This window comes from Nerophis ophidion, linkage group LG10, assembly GCF_033978795.1.
Source record: "Nerophis ophidion isolate RoL-2023_Sa linkage group LG10, RoL_Noph_v1.0, whole genome shotgun sequence".
In the NCBI taxonomy this organism is placed as follows: domain Eukaryota; kingdom Metazoa; phylum Chordata; class Actinopteri; order Syngnathiformes; family Syngnathidae; genus Nerophis; species Nerophis ophidion.
Genome location: NC_084620.1, coordinates 29,009,537 through 29,030,529, shown reverse-complemented (window position 1 = coordinate 29,030,529; position 20,993 = coordinate 29,009,537). Strand labels below are relative to the sequence as shown.

Sequence of the window (20,993 nt, the reverse complement as noted above, 5' to 3'; positions counted from 1 at the left end):
TAGGCCCCTGTAAATACTCTTTAATAAAAAAGAAATACATATCTGGTGACTTTTCTGTTTTTGCGGAGACTTTTGGAGACATAACAGCATGTATTGCTTTCTCCCTCTCATGGAGCACAAAGCTCTATGAGTGGAAAAACTACAAAAACAATTTATTTGTTTCGCTTGTCTTTATTTTTTTACTTTATTCTTTCCCACTATGTCCATAAAAAACACAACAAAAAATAGATTGCGTTCCTGTAAAAGTGTTGCACAAGGGCGCCAAGGTAGCAGTAAGGTGTTTATGCAGTACAACAGGTGTAGTATGCAGTATTAAAGAGGGTATTCACACTCAAACGTGGCGCAGTGGAACAAAGTAACCCAAGGAATGGCTTTCTTTATTTGCCTTTTTGTCACCTGATCAAATAATTCATTCATTCTTCTTGTGTGGGGCGTGTTGGCAAAGCCCTCACTGTCCTGTCGAGGCTTGTGTTGGTACAAAACAAAACTCAGCGTCGACGAAGAAGACAAAACAAACTTGTGCCGCCTGGTTGCCAGGCCACACGACACAACACGAGGAGTACTTTTAATGAATACAGGAATGTAACGCGACAAATCCACATACTACAAAGTGTGTAGAATTCAAACGGATGCACATTTGAAGCATTTCAATTGAATGTGATGCTCATTACAAATAGAACTTTTCGTCATGTCAACAAAGATTGCAGCGTAAGCAAGCAAACCATTTTGCAAAAACAGCAAACTACTCTTTTAATTTCATTACCTCCTACAGTAACTGGAAAGAAAGATGGCAAACAAAATATTTATTGTAAAAATATTGTAAATATTTTGTTGATTACTACATCATATGAACTATTCAAATTAACCTTTGTATATTTTATTATTTGTATTCCCATATCAATATTTATCCAGCCATCCATTTTCTTTTGCTTATCCAAGGTCAGGTCGCGGGGGCAGCAGCCTAAGCAGAGAAGCCCAGACTTCCCTCTCCCCAGCCACTTTGTCCAGCTCCTCCCGGGGGTTCCCAAGGCGTTCCCAGGCCAGCCGGGAGACATAGTCTTCCCAACGTGTCCTGGGTCTTCCTTGTGGCCTCCTACCGGTCGAACGTGCTCTAAACCCCTCCCGAGGTAGGTGCTCGGGTGGCATCCTGACCAGATGGCCGAACAACCTCATCTGGCTCCTCTCCATGTGGAGGAGCAACGGTTTTACTTTGAGCTCCTCCCGGATGACAAAGCTTCTCACCCTATCTCTAAGGGAGAGCCCCGCCACCCGGCAGAGGAAACTAATTTCGGCCGCTTGTACCCGTGATCTTGTCCTTTCGGTCATAACCCAAAGCTCATGACCATAGGTGAGAATGGGAGCGTAGATCGACCGGTAAATTGAGAGCTTTGCCTTCCAGCTCAGCTCCTACTTCACCACAACAGAAGACGCCGCACTGATCCGCCTATCGATCTCACGATCCACTCTTCCCTCACTCATGAACAAGACTCCGAGGTACTTGAACTCCTCCACATGGGGCAAGATCAGAATTATTTTCAATTAAATATTTCCAAAATATAATGACCTTTTATTGTATTCAATTGTTTTTTTTTAATAACACTAAGACTTTGGTTATAAATGATATTTCTTGTTAATTTTCAGCAGTCGATCAGGTATTGTTGACAGCAGCTATATATGCAAAAAAAACTTTTCTGACATATTGGTACCTGTTTTTGTGTATTTGGTATCTGCATAAGTAACGAAAATATGAAATAAAACCATGGAGCATGGCGGAGAGATTTATAAAACAATCTTGTACTTCTTTTAAACAAGCAATTTGGAATTTGCTCAATTTGTGACATTTTTCCCAGTTTTAACGTCAGCGGATATCTCTTAATATGGTAGAAAAATTACCTGAAGAGTTTTGCGTAAGTGCTGTTTTAGTCCGATGTTCTAGTCAATAAATTACTTATTTTTCCTCTATCCTCCTGTTGTGGGGCAGGATGGCTCGTACATGCACATTCATCCTCCGCTGTTGCCATTTCTAATACAAAGTAGCGTATAGTTCTAACTTATATCTGTCAGTATAGTCGCTATGGAAACACTAAAAACAACAACAAAGATGGTGGGTAGAAGACACTTTCAAAGTGGAGGCACGTAAGTAAGACCACCCACAAAACGGCACATCCTGAAATAGAGTTGGGAATCTTTGGGCACCTCATGATTCGATTACGATTCAGGAGCTACAATTTGGTTAAAAAACGATTATTAATGGATCTTTATTTATGTACTTCGATGCAGTTTTACATTTATTTTCCATCCATCCATCCATCCATTTTCTGCCACTTATTCCCTTCAGGGTCTTTGGAGCCTCTCACAGCTACAATTTAGTTTTGTTTCACTAGATAAACGTTTATCACTTGCAACTTTAAAAAGACAATTTGGAATAGGAAAAGGTTACATTAATTCCCAAATGTATTAAATTAATGCAAATGTGTGCAAAACTGGACCATAAGTGCCCTAAAATAAAGTAGCTTGTTGGATCTTTCCGTTAGGTGGCTCGCTACAGTCAGCCAAATCTTGGAATTGTCTGCATTATTTTAGTTAAAGTAAATAAATCGATTATCGATTATTGACGTTTACTAATTGATTCTATGATCTAAATGGCGATGCATCTAAAAAACGATTATTTCCCCCACCTCTAGCGGTTAGACAGTGGTTTGGAGATGGTATGTAAAATATAATCCATGCAAAATGTTGACCAAAAAACACCATTGCATGTTATGACGACCACGAGGAAGTGTTTTAAATGTAGAAAATAATCATGGAGGCATAAGAGAAGTTAAGTCCCTACCTTTAGTCAAAAGTGATTTATGACCCCCCATAAAACAATGATTTATGACCCTCAAGGTCAAAGGTCAATGATTTATGAGGGGTCAAGTTCAAAGGTTAATGATTTATGAGGGGGTCAAGGTTAAAGGTCAAGGTTAAAGGTCAGGTTCAAATGTCAGGTTCAAATATCAAGGTCAAGTGGGTGTGGCTTACCCGGAAGAGGGTGGAGTTAAGACCTGCGGTGGGAGTGGTTAAACCAGGAAGAGGGTGGAGTTTTAAACAGAAAGAGGGCAGAGTTAAGACCTGCGGTGGGAGTGGTTAAACCAGGAAGAGGGTGGAGTTAAGACCTGACAGGGAACAGAGGAGGGTTCAGTTTTTTTAAGAAAGCAATGTCATCTGAGCAGCATGTGACCATATATTTGATAGTTTAAATGTTTACGATCGTTTGAAACAACTTCCAGATTTCGATGTATTGATGGCTGGGAATGTTACGTGTGGAGATGTGGACACGCACGCACTTCACACACACACACACACACACACACACACACACACACACACACACACACACACACACACACACACACACACACGAGGGGTACAAAAGGGCGGTGTAAGGCTTAGTCATTATTTGGAGCTTTATACGTTAGCGTAAAGACTTTGTTCGATTCGGTCATGATTAGTGAAACGCCTGTTTCGATTTATAAAAATAATAAAACTTACATTGACGCTCCGCAAAAAAGTCGAGTGTTTCTAAATCGTATTCAGATGCCGCCGACCGAATCTTTGCGTGAGAAATGGGATTTGGAAGGGGAGGGATCTTTTGGATTTGTATTCAGATACGAAATGGGGGATATCTGCTTATTTCAGCTAAAAGAAAGAAGAGACGGAAGCCCTTTCTCGATATTTTCATCGTTATCTATCGTGGATTGGGAAGTTTTTGGTGGACACGCACACACGCACACACACGCACACACACACACACTTCACACACACACACACGCACACACACACACACACACACACACACACACGCACACACACACACACACACACACACACACACACACACACACACACACACACACACACACACACACACACACACACACACATTCGTACGCACTGAAACAACTTCCGTACCTCACGAAAACATATTTAAACAGATGGAAAAAACTATCGCAGAACACAGTGTCACGTAGCAACTGGTCTTTACGGTCGTTTGAATCAACAGGTCAGTTTGGGGGACAAAAGGAGGGTTCAGTTTTTACTGACTTCCCATCTGACAGTTTAAATGTTTATGACCGTTTGAATCAACAGGACACGCACGCACACACACACACACGCACGCACACACACACACACACACACACACATACACACACACACACACGCACACACACACACACACACACACACACACACACACACACCATTACCTCTGCTTTACCATGTTATTAGACATTGGTTTAACTCCATTTAAGCATTTAAACGTTAAAAGCATTACACTTGTACGACGATGTAATACCTTTTTTTTTTTAACAGCCGATGACGACGAAGTGAAAGACGATGAACTTTGCTTAAACGGTCTTACAAAGTTGGAAGATGATTTTCGAGGTGTGTTTAAACCTTCAAATTATTTAATATTATGTGTATTCATTATTTAGTTTCATAGAGGATTTGCCGTAAGATCCTAACGCGATCGTTTTAACACAATCGCAGTCTGGTGAGTCAAATGATTCTCATTTTACAAGAAAAAAAACATGCGGTATACGATACATATATACATATATTTACTTACAGATTTTCCGTTTACATCTCTTGCTCACTGGTCTCCCTTAAAGCTGGCGGGTCCGTCAACGGCCGTTCCAGGCAGAGGAGAAGGCTTGATTGTGCCAAAGACTCCAGACATCGAATCCTTGCTCCGAGGGGAAATCATCGAAAACGACGGTGAATGTCCGACAGGCACCCGCTGTAAGTTTTTCTCGTTTTCTGTAAGCTTTTTAAGATTCTCAGGAGCTTTAAAGAGCTCCTCTCATTCCAATGTCTTTCGCTCAAATGAATTTCGCGCCTAAGGGGAATGGGCGGGGACTGATTCCGGAGGTGGGCGGTTGTTTCCGCCAAGCAACCTTCTGGTTGAAATGGAGTGTGGATCAAGATGGATCCCTACTCTATATTCTTTTATTTAACCCAATGTTTTTTAAATACGTGTATAATGCTTTATATCCTATGGGTTGTGAATTCCATCCTACAATATCTTCCAAGGAACCCAAAGAAATGTTACCACACCTCCCGCTTTATTTATTCTATAGATTGCCTGAACTATTTCATAAACTAAATCTTGTCTTGTTTCTGATGCTATGTTTTTTATGCTCATCAATGCACTGTTGGACTGCGAGCACACAACTACTTTCCTTGCTTTGTTTTCCTCTATCCAGTTAACTGCCATATAAATTGCTACCAATTCCCCCGTAAAAACAGATAGTTTATCACTGATTATTTTATTTAATACTATGTTTCCTTGTGGGATAACTGCTACAGCTCTTACCTTTATTTTTTTTTATATAGTTTTTGATGCATCCGTATATATCATATCTCAATCCATTTTTCTATCCGGTAACTATTTAAATTTCTATTCTTTAGTAATTGCATGTTTTCTTTTGGGTTATCAAACATCCACGGTGGTATTGCAGGCATTGGTACTGTAGGACTAACTTTAATATTGTCAATTTTAACTTTATTACATATGTCTCCTATAATCCACCCAAAACTATTCTTTTTTGTTTTCTCTTTTTCTTGGCAGATTGGTAGCACTGGACAAGTCGGATATCCTTGCTTGGATCCTTTTAAAGTTGCCCGATAAACTGCTGAGAGTTGATCTCTCCTCTTGTCCAAAGGTTTTTCGTTCATTTTTACTTGTAATACTGGCACTAGGGTTGATGTAGTAGCTCCACAACATAACCTTAAAGCCTGTGACTGGATCCGGTCTATTTTCCCAAGTCATGTTTTTGAAGCAGATTGGTAAATAATGCATCCGTAATCAATAACAGATGGAATTAAAGTTATAAATATATACATGTATTGTTTTCAACGTTAACCTATCAGCCCCCCAATCATTACCCCTCAAAGACCTCATTATATTTAACACCTTTTTACTTTTTCCCCTATTTTTTTATTTTCCGGAAGGAACACTCCTGAAGGAATAAATAAAGTACTATCTAATCTAATCTAATCAAATCTATTTTGCTGATGTGGGTTGACTAGTTCATATTTTTATCAAACCATATTCCTAAATATTTAAATACTTGTACCTCTTCTATATTTTCACCTTAGAGTTTTTATTTGGAGCTTGTTTTGTACTTTTGTCTTTGTAAAATGTATGACTTTTGTCTTTCCAACAGAGAATCTTAAACCTCAAGCCGTTCCCCAGTCTTGAACATTATTTACCACTTTGTTAGTTTTTTGATTATTTCTTTTGACTCTAAATAATATACTAGTCTTTCATTAATCTTTTTTTTTTTTTTTTTCCATTACTTTTCCCCAAATTTATAATTTCCTGCCTCTTCTGGGTCTTACCCTGACTTGCATATTGGAATTGTTACCGCTAATTTTCCCCTCTGCCGGTCATTCTCCTTCTTCATATATCCTGTCATATCATTTCAAGACCACTTCTTTGACGATGCCACCTAAGTTTTTGATCATTTGATAACCCGCTAGGTCTTTCCCCGGTGACGTATTTTTAACCTTTTTCAAAATTCGAACCATTTCATTCAAAGAAAATGTCATATCCATAGTGTTGGTAAAGCTATTAACGTTGTCTTCCATCATTTCCCCAATATTTAAACTCATTGTTTTTTCTCTCTTTTGTTTTTCCACATTTCTCAAATTATCATTACTGTGCACTTTAACACATTTTTTTTGCTAAAGGTTCTGCTGTTTCTTTACCCGTGACTACATCTTCTTTAATAAATGTGGCACATCATCCTCTTTACCCTTCATTCCTATCTTTACGAATCGTTATATATCCTTTTATTATAAAGTTTAATTTTGGCTTCAGCCCTGTTTCTTGAATACAAATTATACGTGGTTTAGTTTTCATATTTTTAATATATCCCTTTAATTCATGTTCGGTTGCTATCAAACTTCTGGCATTCCACCGGACCATTAACAGGGTGTTGGAACGTGGTAACATGACTCCGTCACGTCTACTCTCCGTAGTACAGCTTGCACCCGGTACCAAGATAGTTCTTTCAACAACTTTGATGCTGCTTTGACAATTATTTTGATCTTCTCAGTCTTATTTTTACTTTCATTTTGTATCAAAGCTGAGTTGTGCTCTCTGGTTTATTTTGCAAATGAACCGACAGAACATGATCATGTACAAGACTCGCCTACCCACAATGCACTGCAGCCCAACGCTCCTGGTCGGATGTTTTTTTCGGGGTTCATGGAGAGATGCGGTAAAGAGTGGTAGCCAAGACACACGGTCACACACGGTCACACACGGTCACACACGTTCACACACGTTCACACTCGGCAATTATTTTGACCTGGGGAGCAGATATAGAGGAAAAAATGTGTCTGGGGGGCCGGGATATCTGATTTTCAGGTACAAAAAACTTCACAATGACACAAAATAAACACAACAGTTAAACCTCACACTAAAATCAAGACATTGACTTGTACGTTCAAAAGACAGAATAGAACAAGTCAAGACATGCAATGCCATCTACAAAATGTTATGTAAATGTTAGTCATTACACACGCGGCTATGGTTTTGATGTATTTGTTACAGACATGTTTACGTCAAGTAACATCACATGGTTCCATTTGCACCTTTCAACAAATCTGAAAAGGAATATTAAGAAGTAAAACTTATATTTAATCCTACCTCTTCTCCGAGCACACGGTGACTGTACATACGGGTCGAAAAATGTTGACCTAATTCAGCATTTCTCAAAGTGTGGGGAATAGAGACATGACAGGTGGGGCGCGAGGAAAGGGAGGACATTTTTTATTTTTGATTTTTTTTTACTATGCTTTCATTTTCTATACACACTGTAAATCACTTTGTGATTCTGTCTGTGAAATCCGCCGTATAAATAAATGTAAATTACTTATTTTTCCTGTAGGCTTTAAATTTCTCGGCAGGAGCGAAAGTTTGACAGACATAGCAACAGTAACTTTTGCAGGCAGGGCTAAGAGGAACAAACTTTCGCGCGGATGGGTAGCAGGCTAATGTGCGGACCACAATTACACAAAATGGATACATTTGCAACTCGCACCTCAAAGGTCTGCGGAGAAACAAAAATATGACGGGTCTAATCAACCAAAAAGTCAACCTAAAAGAAAATATGGCGAAGGGTATCTTGCTCTTGGATTCACGGCAGCGGAGGTGGGGGCAGAGGAGAGACCCCTGTGTGTTCTTTGTCTAAAACGGCTAGCAGCAAACAGCATCAGGCCCAACAAAGTAAAGAGACAACTCGAGACCACACATGATGTCCAATAAATTGTTTTGTTGGGGCGATGGGGGTAGGTGGGCCTTGAGTCTAAAGTGGTGATGACAGAAAAAAAAAAAAAGTTTGAGAAGCCCTGACCTAATTGTACGGATCTCACTTTAAACGGCAAACCGATCATTTAAATGTTTTCACTTTGAATATGAAACGAGGAGTAAAATGTACAATGTACAATATTATCAATTATTTCACAAGGACATGTTTTAAGGATATTGTACAGTATCATTAAATCTAAAATGAATGTGATCACTTTCAGGATCATTTTATTTTTAGCCAGTAAACAACTGTTATGTACTTTTGAATCGGGTTTTCAAAAAAAAAAAAAGGGAGGGACAATCAAGGATCAACAATGGCATGACTTTCACTAACTTGCGTGAGGTCAAAAGACAAGAGATTTTAGACCAATGCTGCTTTGGATCTGTTCCTGCTAAACTAGTAAGTGACTTTCAATGCTCAAATCAGAATAATAATACTAATTTTAGCTACTGGAAATTTGTGTGGTAGCAATAAATACCCACCAGCGCGATACTTTGCAGTTCCACACTGACCAACCACGCAACAAACTCAAAAGAACTGTACAAGGAAAAAAACAATGCAGTGACTTCAAACTGCAAATATAAGGTTTGAGTAAAATATGTAGGTTGGTGTGAATGTTGTCCGTCTATCTATGTTGACCCTGCGATGAGATGGCGACTTGTCCAGGGTGTACACCTCCTTCCACCCGATTGTAGCTGAGATAGGCGCCAGCGACCCCCACGTCCCCAAAAGGGAATAAGTGGTAGAAAACGAATGTAGGTTCCTACTGTGGAAAGTTCAGTAATACAGAATCATTGTGGCATTATCGTGTCAGTTGGACGCTATATGCGCTAGTCCTCATGGTAAATGTGGTTTTGCTTTTGGGAAAACGCCATCGCTTTGGTTCACTGGTGCGGCCAATATAAACCAAAACTGAAAATTCTTAAGTGGGGCTTTAAGTAGAGTTTATAAATCTTGTATCTGTGCCACATATAGCCTTATTTCAGTGTCAACAGTCTCCAGCTTACTTGCTACACATGTTTTGGCTCTGCCCATCCCTGTGCAGTTATTGGACCGACATTTTTAATACTTTGTCTGATGTTGTAATTACCTACTAGGCCTTCTTTGCCTTTATTTGTTGTTGTATCTTTATGTTAGCAATTGGGACTTTTTGAATGAAATTGTCTGTGGCTCCATGTTAACGAAGTTGCCTGTACTATTTGACTGATGCATTTTATTGATTGATTTATTAGCAGTAATTGCACAAAGGCATTCTTCTTCTTTTAGTTTTCTGACAGCACGTAGGCGTTCGCATCAACTTTCGTCTTTTTAACAAATGGGTAAAGGGGGAATGATGTATGCCGTAAAACTAGTTGGCACATTTAATATTTAATAATAATGAATATTGTAAAATTCTATAATTTTTGTTATTTAAAGGGGAAAACCCGATTCAAAAGTACATAACAGTTGTTTACTGGCTAAAAATAAAATGATCCTGAAAGTGATCACATTCATTTTAGATTTAATGATACTGTACAATATCCTTAAAACATGTCCTTGTGAAATAATTGATAATATTGTACATTGTACATTTTACTCCTCGTTTCATATTCAAAGTGAAAACATTTAAATGATCGGTTTGCCGTTTAAAGTGAGATCCGTACAATTAGGTCAGGGCTTCTCAAACTTTTTTTTTTTTTCTGTCATCACCACTTTAGACTCAAGGCCCACCTACCCCCATCGCCCCAACAAAACAATTTATTGGACATCATGTGTGGTCTCGAGTTGTCTCTTTACTTTGTTGGGCCTGATGCTGTTTGCTGCTAGCCGTTTTAGACAAAGAACACACAGGGGTCTCTCCTCTGCCCCCACCTCCGCTGCCGTGAATCCAAGAGCAAGATACCCTTCGCCATATTTTCTTTTAGGTTGACTTTTTGGTTGATTAGACCCGTCATATTTTTGTTTCTCCGCAGACCTTTGAGGTGCGAGTTGCAAATGTATCCATTTTGTGTAATTGTGGTCCGCACATTAGCCTGCTACCCATCCGCGCGAAAGTTTGTTCCTCTTAGCCCTGCCTGCAAAAGTTACTGTTGCTATGTCTGTCAAACTTTCGCTCCTGCCGAGAAATTTAAAGCCTACAGGAAAAATAAGTAATTTACATTTATTTATACGGCGGATTTCACAGACAGAATCACAAAGTGATTTACAGTGTGTATAGAAAATGAAAGCATAGTAAAAAAAAATCAAAAATAAAAAATGTCCTCCCTTTCCTCGCGCCCCACCTGTCATGTCTCTATTCCCCACACTTTGAGAAATGCTGAATTAGGTCAACATTTTTCGACCCGTATGTACAGTCACCGTGTGCTCGGAGAAGAGGTAGGATTAAATATAAGTTTTACTTCTTAATATTCCTTTTCAGATTTGTTGAAAGGTGCAAATGGAACCATGTGATGTTACTTGACGTAAACATGTCTGTAACAAATACATCAAAACCATAGCCGCGTGTGTAATGACTAACATTTACATAACATTTTGTAGATGGCATTGCATGTCTTGACTTGTTCTATTCTGTCTTTTGAACGTACAAGTCAATGTCTTGATTTTAGTGTGAGGTTTAACTGTTGTGTTTATTTTGTGTCATTGTGAAGTTTTTTGTACCTGAAAATCAGATATCCCGGCCCCCCAGACACATTTTTTCCTCTATATCTGCTCCCCAGGTCAAAATAATTGCCGAGTGTGAACGTGTGTGAACGTGTGTGACCGTGTGTGACCGTGTGTGACCGTGTGTCTTGGCTACCACTCTTTACCGCATCTCTCCATGAACCCCGAAAAAAACATCCGACCAGGAGCGTTGGGCTGCAGTGCATTGTGGGTAGGCGAGTCTTGTACATGATCATGTTCTGTCGGTTCATTTGCAAAATAAACCAGAGAGCACAACTCAGCTTTGATACAAAATGAAAGTAAAAATAAGACTGAGAAGATCAAAATAATTGTCAAAGCAGCATCAAAGTTGTTGAAAGAACTATCTTGGTACCGGGTGCAAGCTGTACTACGGAGAGTAGACGTGACGGAGTCATGTTACCACATTCCAACACCCTGTTAATGGTCCGGTGGAATGCCAGAAGTTTGATAGCAACCGAACATGAATTAAAGGGATATATTAAAAATATGAAAACTAAACCACGTATAATTTGTATTCAAGAAACAGGGCTGAAGCCAAAATTAAACTTTATAATAAAAGGATATATAACGATTCGTAAAGATAGGAATGAAGGGTAAAGAGGATGATGTGCCACATTTATTAAAGAAGATGTAGTCACGGGTAAAGAAACAGCAGAACCTTTAGCAAAAAAAATGTGTTAAAGTGCACAGTAATGATAATTTGAGAAATGTGGAAAAACAAAAGAGAGAAAAAACAATGAGTTTAAATATTGGGGAAATGATGGAAGACAACGTTAATAGCTTTACCAACACTATGGATATGACATTTTCTTTGAATGAAATGGTTCGAATTTTGAAAAAGGTTAAAAATACGTCACCGGGGAAAGACCTAGCGGGTTATCAAATGATCAAAAACTTAGGTGGCATCGTCAAAGAAGTGGTCTTGAAATGATATGACAGGATATATGAAGAAGGAGAATGACCGGCAGAGGGGAAAATTAGCGGTAACAATTCCAATATGCAAGTCAGGGTAAGACCCAGAAGAGGCAGGAAATTATAAATTTGGGGAAAAGTAATGGAAAAAAAAAAAAAAAAAGATTAATGAAAGACTAGTATATTATTTAGAGTCAAAAGAAATAATCAAAAAACTAACAAAGTGGTAAATAATGTTCAAGACTGGGGAACGGCTTGAGGTTTAAGATTCTCTGTTGGAAAGACAAAAGTCATACATTTTACAAAGACAAAAGTACAAAACAAGCTCCAAATAAAAACTCTAAGGTGAAAATATAGAAGAGGTACAAGTATTTAAATATTTAGGAATATGGTTTGATAAAAATATGAACTAGTCAACCCACATCAGCAAAATAGATTTGATTAGATTAGATTAGATAGTACTTTATTTATTCCTTCAGGAGTGTTCCTTCCGGAAAATAAAAAAATAGGGGAAAAAGTAAAAAGGTGTTAAATATAATGAGGTCTTTGAGGGGTAATGATTGGGGGGCTGATAGGTTAACGTTGAAAACAATACATGTATATATTTATAACTTTAATTCCATCTGTTATTGATTACGGATGCATTATTTACCAATCTGCTTCAAAAACATGACTTGGGAAAATAGACCGGATCCAGTCACAGGCTTTAAGGTTATGTTGTGGAGCTACTACATCAACCCTAGTGCCAGTATTACAAGTAAAAATGAACGAAAAACCTTTGGACAAGAGGAGAGATCAACTCTCAGCAGTTTATCGGGCAACTTTAAAAGGATCCAAGCAAGGATATCCGACTTGTCCAGTGCTACCAATCTGCCAAGAAAAAGAGAAAACAAAAAAGAATAGTTTTGGGTGGATTATAGGAGACATATGTAATAAAGTTAAAATTGACAATATTAAAGTTAGTCCTACAGTACCAATGCCTGCAATACCACCGTGGATGTTTGATAACCCAAAAGAAAACATGCAATTACTAAAGAATAGAAATTTAAATAGTTACCGGATAGAAAAATGGATTGAGATATGATATATACGGATGCATCAAAAACTATATAAAAAAAAATAAAGGTAAGAGCTGTAGCAGTTATCCCACAAGGAAACATAGTATTAAATAAAATAATCAGTGATAAACTATCTGTTTTTACGGGGGAATTGGTAGCAATTTATATGGCAGTTAACTGGATAGAGGAAAACAAAGCAAGGAAAGTAGTTGTGTGCTCGCAGTCCAACAGTGCATTGATGAGCATAAAAAACATAGCATCAGAAACAAGACAAGATTTAGTTTATGAAATAGTTCAGGCAATCTATAGAATAAATAAAGCGGGAGGTGTGGTAACATTTCTTTGGGTTCCTTGGAAGATATTGTAGGATGGAATTCACAACCCATAGGATATAAAGCATTATACACGTATTTAAAAAACATTGGGTTAAATAAAAGAATATAGAGTAGGGATCCATCTTGATCCACACTCCATTTCAACCAGAAGGTTGCTTGGCGGAAACAACCGCCCACCTCCGGAATCAGTCCCCGCCCATTCCCCTTAGGCGCGAAATTCATTTGAGCGAAAGACATTGGAATGAGAGGAGCTCTTTAAAGCTCCTGAGAATCTTAAAAAGCTTACAGAAAACGAGAAAAACTTACAGCGGGTGCCTGTCGGACATTCACCGTCGTTTTCGATGATTTCCCCTCGGAGCAAGGATTCGATGTCTGGAGTCTTTGGCACAATCAAGCCTTCTCCTCTGCCTGGAACGGCCGTTGACGGACCCGCCAGCTTTAAGGGAGACCAGTGAGCAAGAGATGTAAACGGAAAATCTGTAAGTAAATATATGTATATATGTATCGTATACCGCATGTTTTTTTTCTTGTAAAATGAGAATCATTTGACTCACCAGACTGCGATTGTGTTAAAACGATCGCGTTAGGATCTTACGGCAAATCCTCTATGAAACTAAATAATGAATACACATAATATTAAATAATTTGAAGGTTTAAACACACCTCGAAAATCATCTTCCAACTTTGTAAGACCGTTTAAGCAAAGTTCATCGTCTTTCACTTCGTCGTCATCGGCTGTTAAAAAAAAAAAGGTATTACATCGTCGTACAAGTGTAATGCTTTTAACGTTTAAATGCTTAAATGGAGTTAAACCAATGTCTAATAACATGGTAAAGCAGAGGTAATGGTGTGTGTGTGTGTGTGTGTGTGTGTGTGTGTGTGTGTGCGTGTGTGTGTGTGTGTATGTGTGTGTGTGTGTGTGTGTGTGTGCGTGCGTGTGTGTGTGTGTGCGTGCGTGTCCTGTTGATTCAAACGGTCATAAACATTTAAACTGTCAGATGGGAAGTCAGTAAAAACTGAACCCTCCTTTTGTCCCCCAAACTGACCTGTTGATTCAAACGACCGTAAAGACCAGTTGCTACGTGACACTGTGTTCTGCGATAGTTTTTTCCATCTGTTTAAATATGTTTTCGTGAGGTACGGAAGTTGTTTCAGTGCGTACGAATGTGTGTGTGTGTGTGTGTGTGTGTGTGTGTGTGTGTGTGTGTGTGTGTGTGTGTGTGTGTGTGTGTGTGTGTGTGTGTGTGTGTGCGTGTGTGTGTGTGTGTGTGTGTGTGTGTGTGAAGTGTGTGTGTGTGTGCGTGTGTGTGCGTGTGTGCGTGTCCACCAAAAACTTCCCAATCCACGATAGATAACGATGAAAATATCGAGAAAGGGCTTCCGTCTCTTCTTTCTTTTAGCTGAAATAAGCAGATATCCCCCATTTCGTATCTGAATACAAATCCAAAAGATCCCTCCCCTTCCAAATCCCATTTCTCACGCAAAGATTCGGTCGGCGGCATCTGAATACGATTTAGAAACACTCGACTTTTTTGCGGAGCGTCAATGTAAGTTTTATTATTTTTATAAATCGAAACAGGCGTTTCACTAATCATGACCGAATCGAACAAAGTCTTTACGCTAACGTATAAAGCTCCAAATAATGACTAAGCCTTACACCGCCCTTTTGTACCCCTCGTGTGTGTGTGTGTGTGTGTGTGTGTGTGTGTGTGTGTGTGTGTGTGTGTGTGTGTGTGTGTGTGTGTGAAGTGCGTGCGTGTCCACATCTCCACACGTAACATTCCCAGCCATCAATACATCGAAATCTGGAAGTTGTTTCAAACGATCGTAAACATTTAAACTATCAAATATATGGTCACATGCTGCTCAGATGACATTGCTTTCTTAAAAAAACTGAACCCTCCTCTGTTCCCTGTCAGGTCTTAACTCCACCCTCTTCCTGGTTTAACCACTCCCACCGCAGGTCTTAACTCTGCCCTCTTTCTGTTTAAAACTCCACCCTCTTCCTGGTTTAACCACTCCCACCGCAGGTCTTAACTCCACCCTCTTCCGGGTAAGCCACACCCACTTGACCTTGATATTTGAACCTGACATTTGAACCTGACCTTTAACCTTGACCTTTAACCTTGACCCCCTCATAAATCATTAACCTTTGAACTTGACCCCTCATAAATCATTGACCTTTGACCTTGAGGGTCATAAATCATTGTTTTATGGGGGGTCATAAATCACTTTTGACTAAAGGTAGGGACTTAACTTCTCTGGCATATGACCCCTTTCGGGAGTAAAGGCAAATAAAATGACACTCAAATAATACCCAATATATAATAAGATTTGTCAAATAGTAAGGTTGCAGCAAAACCTAGAGCGTTTCAGATGAAAACCAAAAACAAAATATCTCACAGCGTCATGATAGATCAAGTGACAGCTGGAATTCATGAGTTTATATTTGGAAAGCAGGCCAAGCTCGGAGGAAAGAACGAAAGCCCAGAAGCCCTGCGAGTGTTTCCCAGCAATAGTTAACTGTTAGAGGGGGGTCTCTAACTGTAAATCTCCTCAATGGGAAGTTAGGACAAAATGTCACACATATCAAACAAACCTGGCAACACAACATCACACATCGTTTCACAAACTGCTTGGTGTGGCGAGCCACAATGTATCCCATTGGGCGTCTCCAAATAAAACTCAGTGGTGTGTTCTTATTGGACAATACTCCACCACAAATACCAGTTGTTATACAGTAAGTGGAATCCGGGGATGCTCTGGAGGACATAAACACCTTGTCCAACCCGCTAGAGGACTGGGGTCCAAATGCACAACAGGGTCCATTTTCTGGCCACAGCTTGTTTGTTTTTGGCCCTCCACATATTCTAAAACACAGATGTCAAACTCAAGGCCTGGGGTCCAGATTTGGCCTGCCACATAATTTTATGTGGCCCGCAAACACCTGGAAATACTGTGTCAATAAGTACTTTATCTTTTCCCATTAAATGTATTTATTTTTCCCTTTTGACAGAAAAAATACATTTATTGCATGAAATTGCATGCATTTTACAATTTAATAGTATCCAATATTGCATCAAATATATTATCATTATACTTTGTAGAAAATTATTTGGCCAAAATAAAAATAAATTCTCAAATATCTGCTTGACTTATGATTTCAAAGCAAGGTATCATCAATCACTGTAAAGTGAAAAAAAACTATTCAGAGTTTTACTGTAAAATCTACAGTTGTTTTTTTTCTTTACGTTGTACTACTGTAAATTGAAAACAGGCGCCAAATGTTTTTAATGTAATAAACAGGCAGTTCAGTAGACAAAATAGTATCGTAAAAGAAGTGTTTTTTTTTTATTTACAGTACCACAGTACATTGCGTTCTAACATTCTGGCCACTAAGCTGCAATTTTTTCCCAAGTAAAATTAATGATGTTGTATTTCCATTTTATTGTAACGTTGTAAACAAACACTGTATACCTTACAGTACAATTCTGGTGACGGAGTTGACAGTTTTTTTAACACTACAGTAGTATGTACAATAGTTTTTACAGTGTATCACTGTTAAGTGAAAAAACAACTAACTGTAAACGGAAAAATGGCACCACATTTTCTTACGGTAAAAAACTGGCAGCTCAGTTGCCAGAATTGGTCAAAAAAATGTTGTACTGTTCTTACATTTACAGCAAAATGTTTTAAAAACTCCGTAAATTTTGCAATAACATTCTGGAAACTACGCTGCCAGATTTTTTTTCCCGTTAAAAAACATTGGTAGTGTTTTTCCATTCACAGTTATATGTTAGTCAGTAAATACAATACAGTGGTCAGTTTTTTACTGTAAAATATACGTATTTTTTCAACTTCAGATTTATCTGTCGATTATATATTTTTTATGTTAAGTAAAGGGAGCTGCTTTTATTAGGTAAATAGTTCATAACATAGATATGATTAATTTTTGTTCTTTGAGCAGTGACCATTTGAAAAAAAAATCCCACTAAAATTCTTAAGAGTTCCAATAGGGCCCGACTCATTAAGGTGTTAAAAATGTAATACATATCAACTTCAGATTTATCTGTCCATTATCATTTTTTCTAGAGTTAATAAATTATGACATTGATTTTGATTATAATTTTTTTGAGCAATGACAGTTTAAAGAAAAAAACAGCATGCATTGCAGCTTCGTGTTATTATTGTCAACGTTGCATATGTTTCTTTTTATATTTTACCTATATGCTCTTTTATTCAACTTGTTATTGTTTTTTTGTAGTATGTTTTCAAGTGTGCCACAGACTATTAAAAATTTAGCAATGGGCTGCAAATGGCCCCCAGGCCACACTTTGGACACCTCTGTTTAAACTATTGCTGCAACAAAGTTCACCAGTTAAGGCCCTCAGTGGGCTTACTTTGTTAAAAGTAGATCACAGTGGAGACCTTCAGATTGCTTCAAAGCATTGTCACCCCTGCGATTACATGAGGAGGGCTATAAAAATTTGACTTTTCCGAGCCGTAGTATCATATGGGCTCCTGACGCATGTCCTATCAAAGTGATGTAACGTGTATATAAATGTTAGAAGGAAGGGGTTCTGTAATTGCATGCAAAAGTGAAAAAATAGTACAAGATAGTGACCATTTTTTTCCCAAAGGGCAAAGGTCACTCTCTTCAAGACAAGCTTTCAACCGCAGTGTTAATACGAAATTGGGGCGAGTGTGGACATTACCGGGCGAAGGCAAAACAACCCATCCATCCGTCTATTTTCTACCGCTAGTTCCTCTCTGGGTTGCAGCGGGGCGGGGTTTGCTGGGCCAACACAGACATTCACACACTGAGACGAGTTTAGTATTGCCAATCAGCCTATCCCCAGGTACATGTATTTGCAGTGAGGAAGCCGGAGTAGCCAGAGGGAACCCACTCAGTCGCGGGGAGAACATGCAAAATCCATGAAGAAAGACCCCGAGCCCGAGAATCCAAACTAGGACTTTTAAATTGTGAGGCACCAGCACTAACCCCCGTGCCACCAAGGCAAACAGCCACAAAGCTGTAATTCTAGTTTATCTTCACTTTTGATCCTGAGGCAGCCAGCTTGGCAAACTGAAAGGAACACAACAGCTCATGACCAATAGCTCACCGGCAGCATGAACACAGTGTTCACCATCTAACTGTGTCAAGTGATCAGAACCACGTTAAAAGTCATTTTGTTTATTTGGCTTTTCCTGTGGGCAGCACGGTGGAAGAGAGGGGTTAGTGTGTCTGCCTCACAATACAAACGTCCTGGGTTAAATCCTGTGTGGAGTTTGCATGTACTCTACGTGACTGCCTAGGTTCCCTCCGGGTACTCCGGCTTCCTCCCACTTCCAAAGACATGCACCTGGGGATAGGTTGATTGGCAACACGAAATGGTCCCTAGTGAATGTGAGTGTGAATGTTGTCTGTCTATCTGTGTTGGCCCTGTGATGAGGTGGCGACTTGCCTACCACCCGAATGCAGCCGAGATAGGCTCCAGCACCCCCCGCGACATTGAAAGGGATAAGCGGTAGAAAATTGATGGACGGATGGGCTTTTCCCGTCAGAGGCCACCACAATGCGTTGATCGCATGTTATGATTTGGCAAAATGTTTACACCTTTTAGTTGGACTTGGACAGCTCCAATGATTTGGTGTTCAGGCCTCGCTGGGAATCAAACCAGCACAAATATGGGTTGCAGGTTCGATTCCCGCTTGTGCCATCCTAGTTACTGCCGTTGTGTCCTTGGGCAAGACACTTTACCCACCTGCTCCCAGTGCCACCCACACTGGTTTAAATGTAACTTAGATATTGGGTGTCACTATGTAAAGCGCTTTGAGTCACTTGGGAAAAGCGCTATATAAATATAATTCACAATTCACAAATGGCAGCAGCATGTACCGTTACACCACAAGGGATCGTAACTCCTAATTATCCATCGATCCATTTTCAACTGCTTGTCCCTTCCACGATGGTGAATGTGTAATAGCCTGGATCAGACTACGATGCTCACTGTACAAAACTTAAAGCTTTATGTTGTGTGCTTAGGACAAAGTATTATGCTGATATTTGTACCATGAATTGATTAACGTGGACCCCGACTTAAACAAGTTGAAAAACTTATTCTGGTGTTTTCATTTAGTGGTCAATTGTACGGAATATGTACTGTACTGTGCAATCTACTAATACAAGTTTCAATCAATCAATGCTCTGATGAAGGAACCGATAAATTCATTAATTCAAAAGTGTATTGATATAGCCCTAAATCACCGGTGTCTTAAAGGGCTGCAAAGACTTATGAAAACTTTATAGAGATAACAGAAACATGTAGTGCAGCTCATGTTCATTATTTACATGCTGCGGCCCCTTTAAATTCCCATAAGCACAGACGCTATGCACCAAACTGGCGGGTCGAGATACTGTAAAAAATGAATGACGACTACTTCAGACACCGTCAGGGTGTTGTACACGAATGAGCAAATATTTACGATTAATCATTGATGTTATGTCCTCACGAGTGGATGAAGAAACCGCCGCTAATAAGCGCCTCGCCCCCTCGTCTCGACTAAAAGCTAGCAAATGGCTTCACGGAAAAACATATGGCATCATTCAAAATAAAAGCTTCACTTTCTGCAATGCGTTGTGTCGATAGGATCGCAATAGAGGAAGTGTGTTATTTTGAAAGGCAAAACCGGTAGAAAAGCCTTGCTAATGAGAGACCCCGATGACGACGCTTTTTTTATGCTGGTGACTCCTCAAACTAGCCCAAACTGGATAGTCCAAACACACAAAAAACCTTAAGATAAAACAATAAAAACACTGAAAAAATATATAAAACGTGCCGTGACGCATTTAATAAGAATATTACAAAACGTCTCTATTGTTAAAGTCGACTGGTCAGTTTTAAGTCATGACCCCCAGTTTTTGTGTAATGGGCGCACAAAGTAGTCCGTGTGTGTACCTCCTCTTCGCGCTCGTTCTTGAAGCACAAACACGCCGCCCGCTTTTTGAAACCGTCGCCATCGTACGTCCTCGTCTGGTTGGGCTTCAGCTTCATCCTGGGCGAACCAGCAACAATAAAAAAAAACAACAAAAAAAACAATGCAAAGAAGAAATGTTTCAATTGCGCGTGCGGTTAGCAACAGAGCAGCCGCATCACCGCTGCTGTCTAAATCCGTAGGAGGTCCCAGGCGCTTTTTATGAGTTCCTTGTTTGATTCACAGTCAAAAAAAAGGCAAGTCAAAGCTCCAGTGGTTGCTTTAAGTCGTCCGGGAGGTAGTGAATGGAGATCCCCGGCCAGGGATTTTATGTACACGGACCTCCTCTGCCTTCATTTGCGCATGGCCGCTGACTCAGGAGGGAGGAAAAAGCCGAGTGGAGTTTGACATATGCAGGCCACGCCCCCTAGGAAGAAGGTGAGCGCCTATTGGATGAGGTGCTTCCGAATGGGCGGGGACTCCTTGCTGTTTGGACTACTTATCAACGCTTTGATCCTTTTTTACAAAAAGATAGTTGAGTTAATCAGAATATGTAAATACGAAATGTTCATTGAAAAAAAACATACAGATAAATAAAATGTTTATAAATACAAGTACTAAGTCAATATGATAGTTTGTGTTGACACTTTGATTGGTGGATTGAAACTTTTATTAGTATATTGCACAGT

At 39.4% G+C, this 20,993-nt stretch overlaps 1 protein-coding gene across 1 annotated transcript in view; it reads right to left on the bottom strand.

The window, feature by feature from the left end:
* The window catches only part of nudt4b (nudix (nucleoside diphosphate linked moiety X)-type motif 4b), a 32,242-nt gene extending 11,542 nt beyond the window's left edge, over positions 1-20,700 (bottom strand). Inside the window, exon 1 of the mRNA XM_061913294.1 lies at positions 20,289-20,700. Coding sequence (XP_061769278.1) covers positions 20,289-20,384 — 96 coding nt within the window. The 5' untranslated portion in view covers positions 20,385-20,700. The remainder of the gene's footprint in view (positions 1-20,288) is intronic.
* Positions 20,701-20,993: the final 293 nt, after the last annotated feature.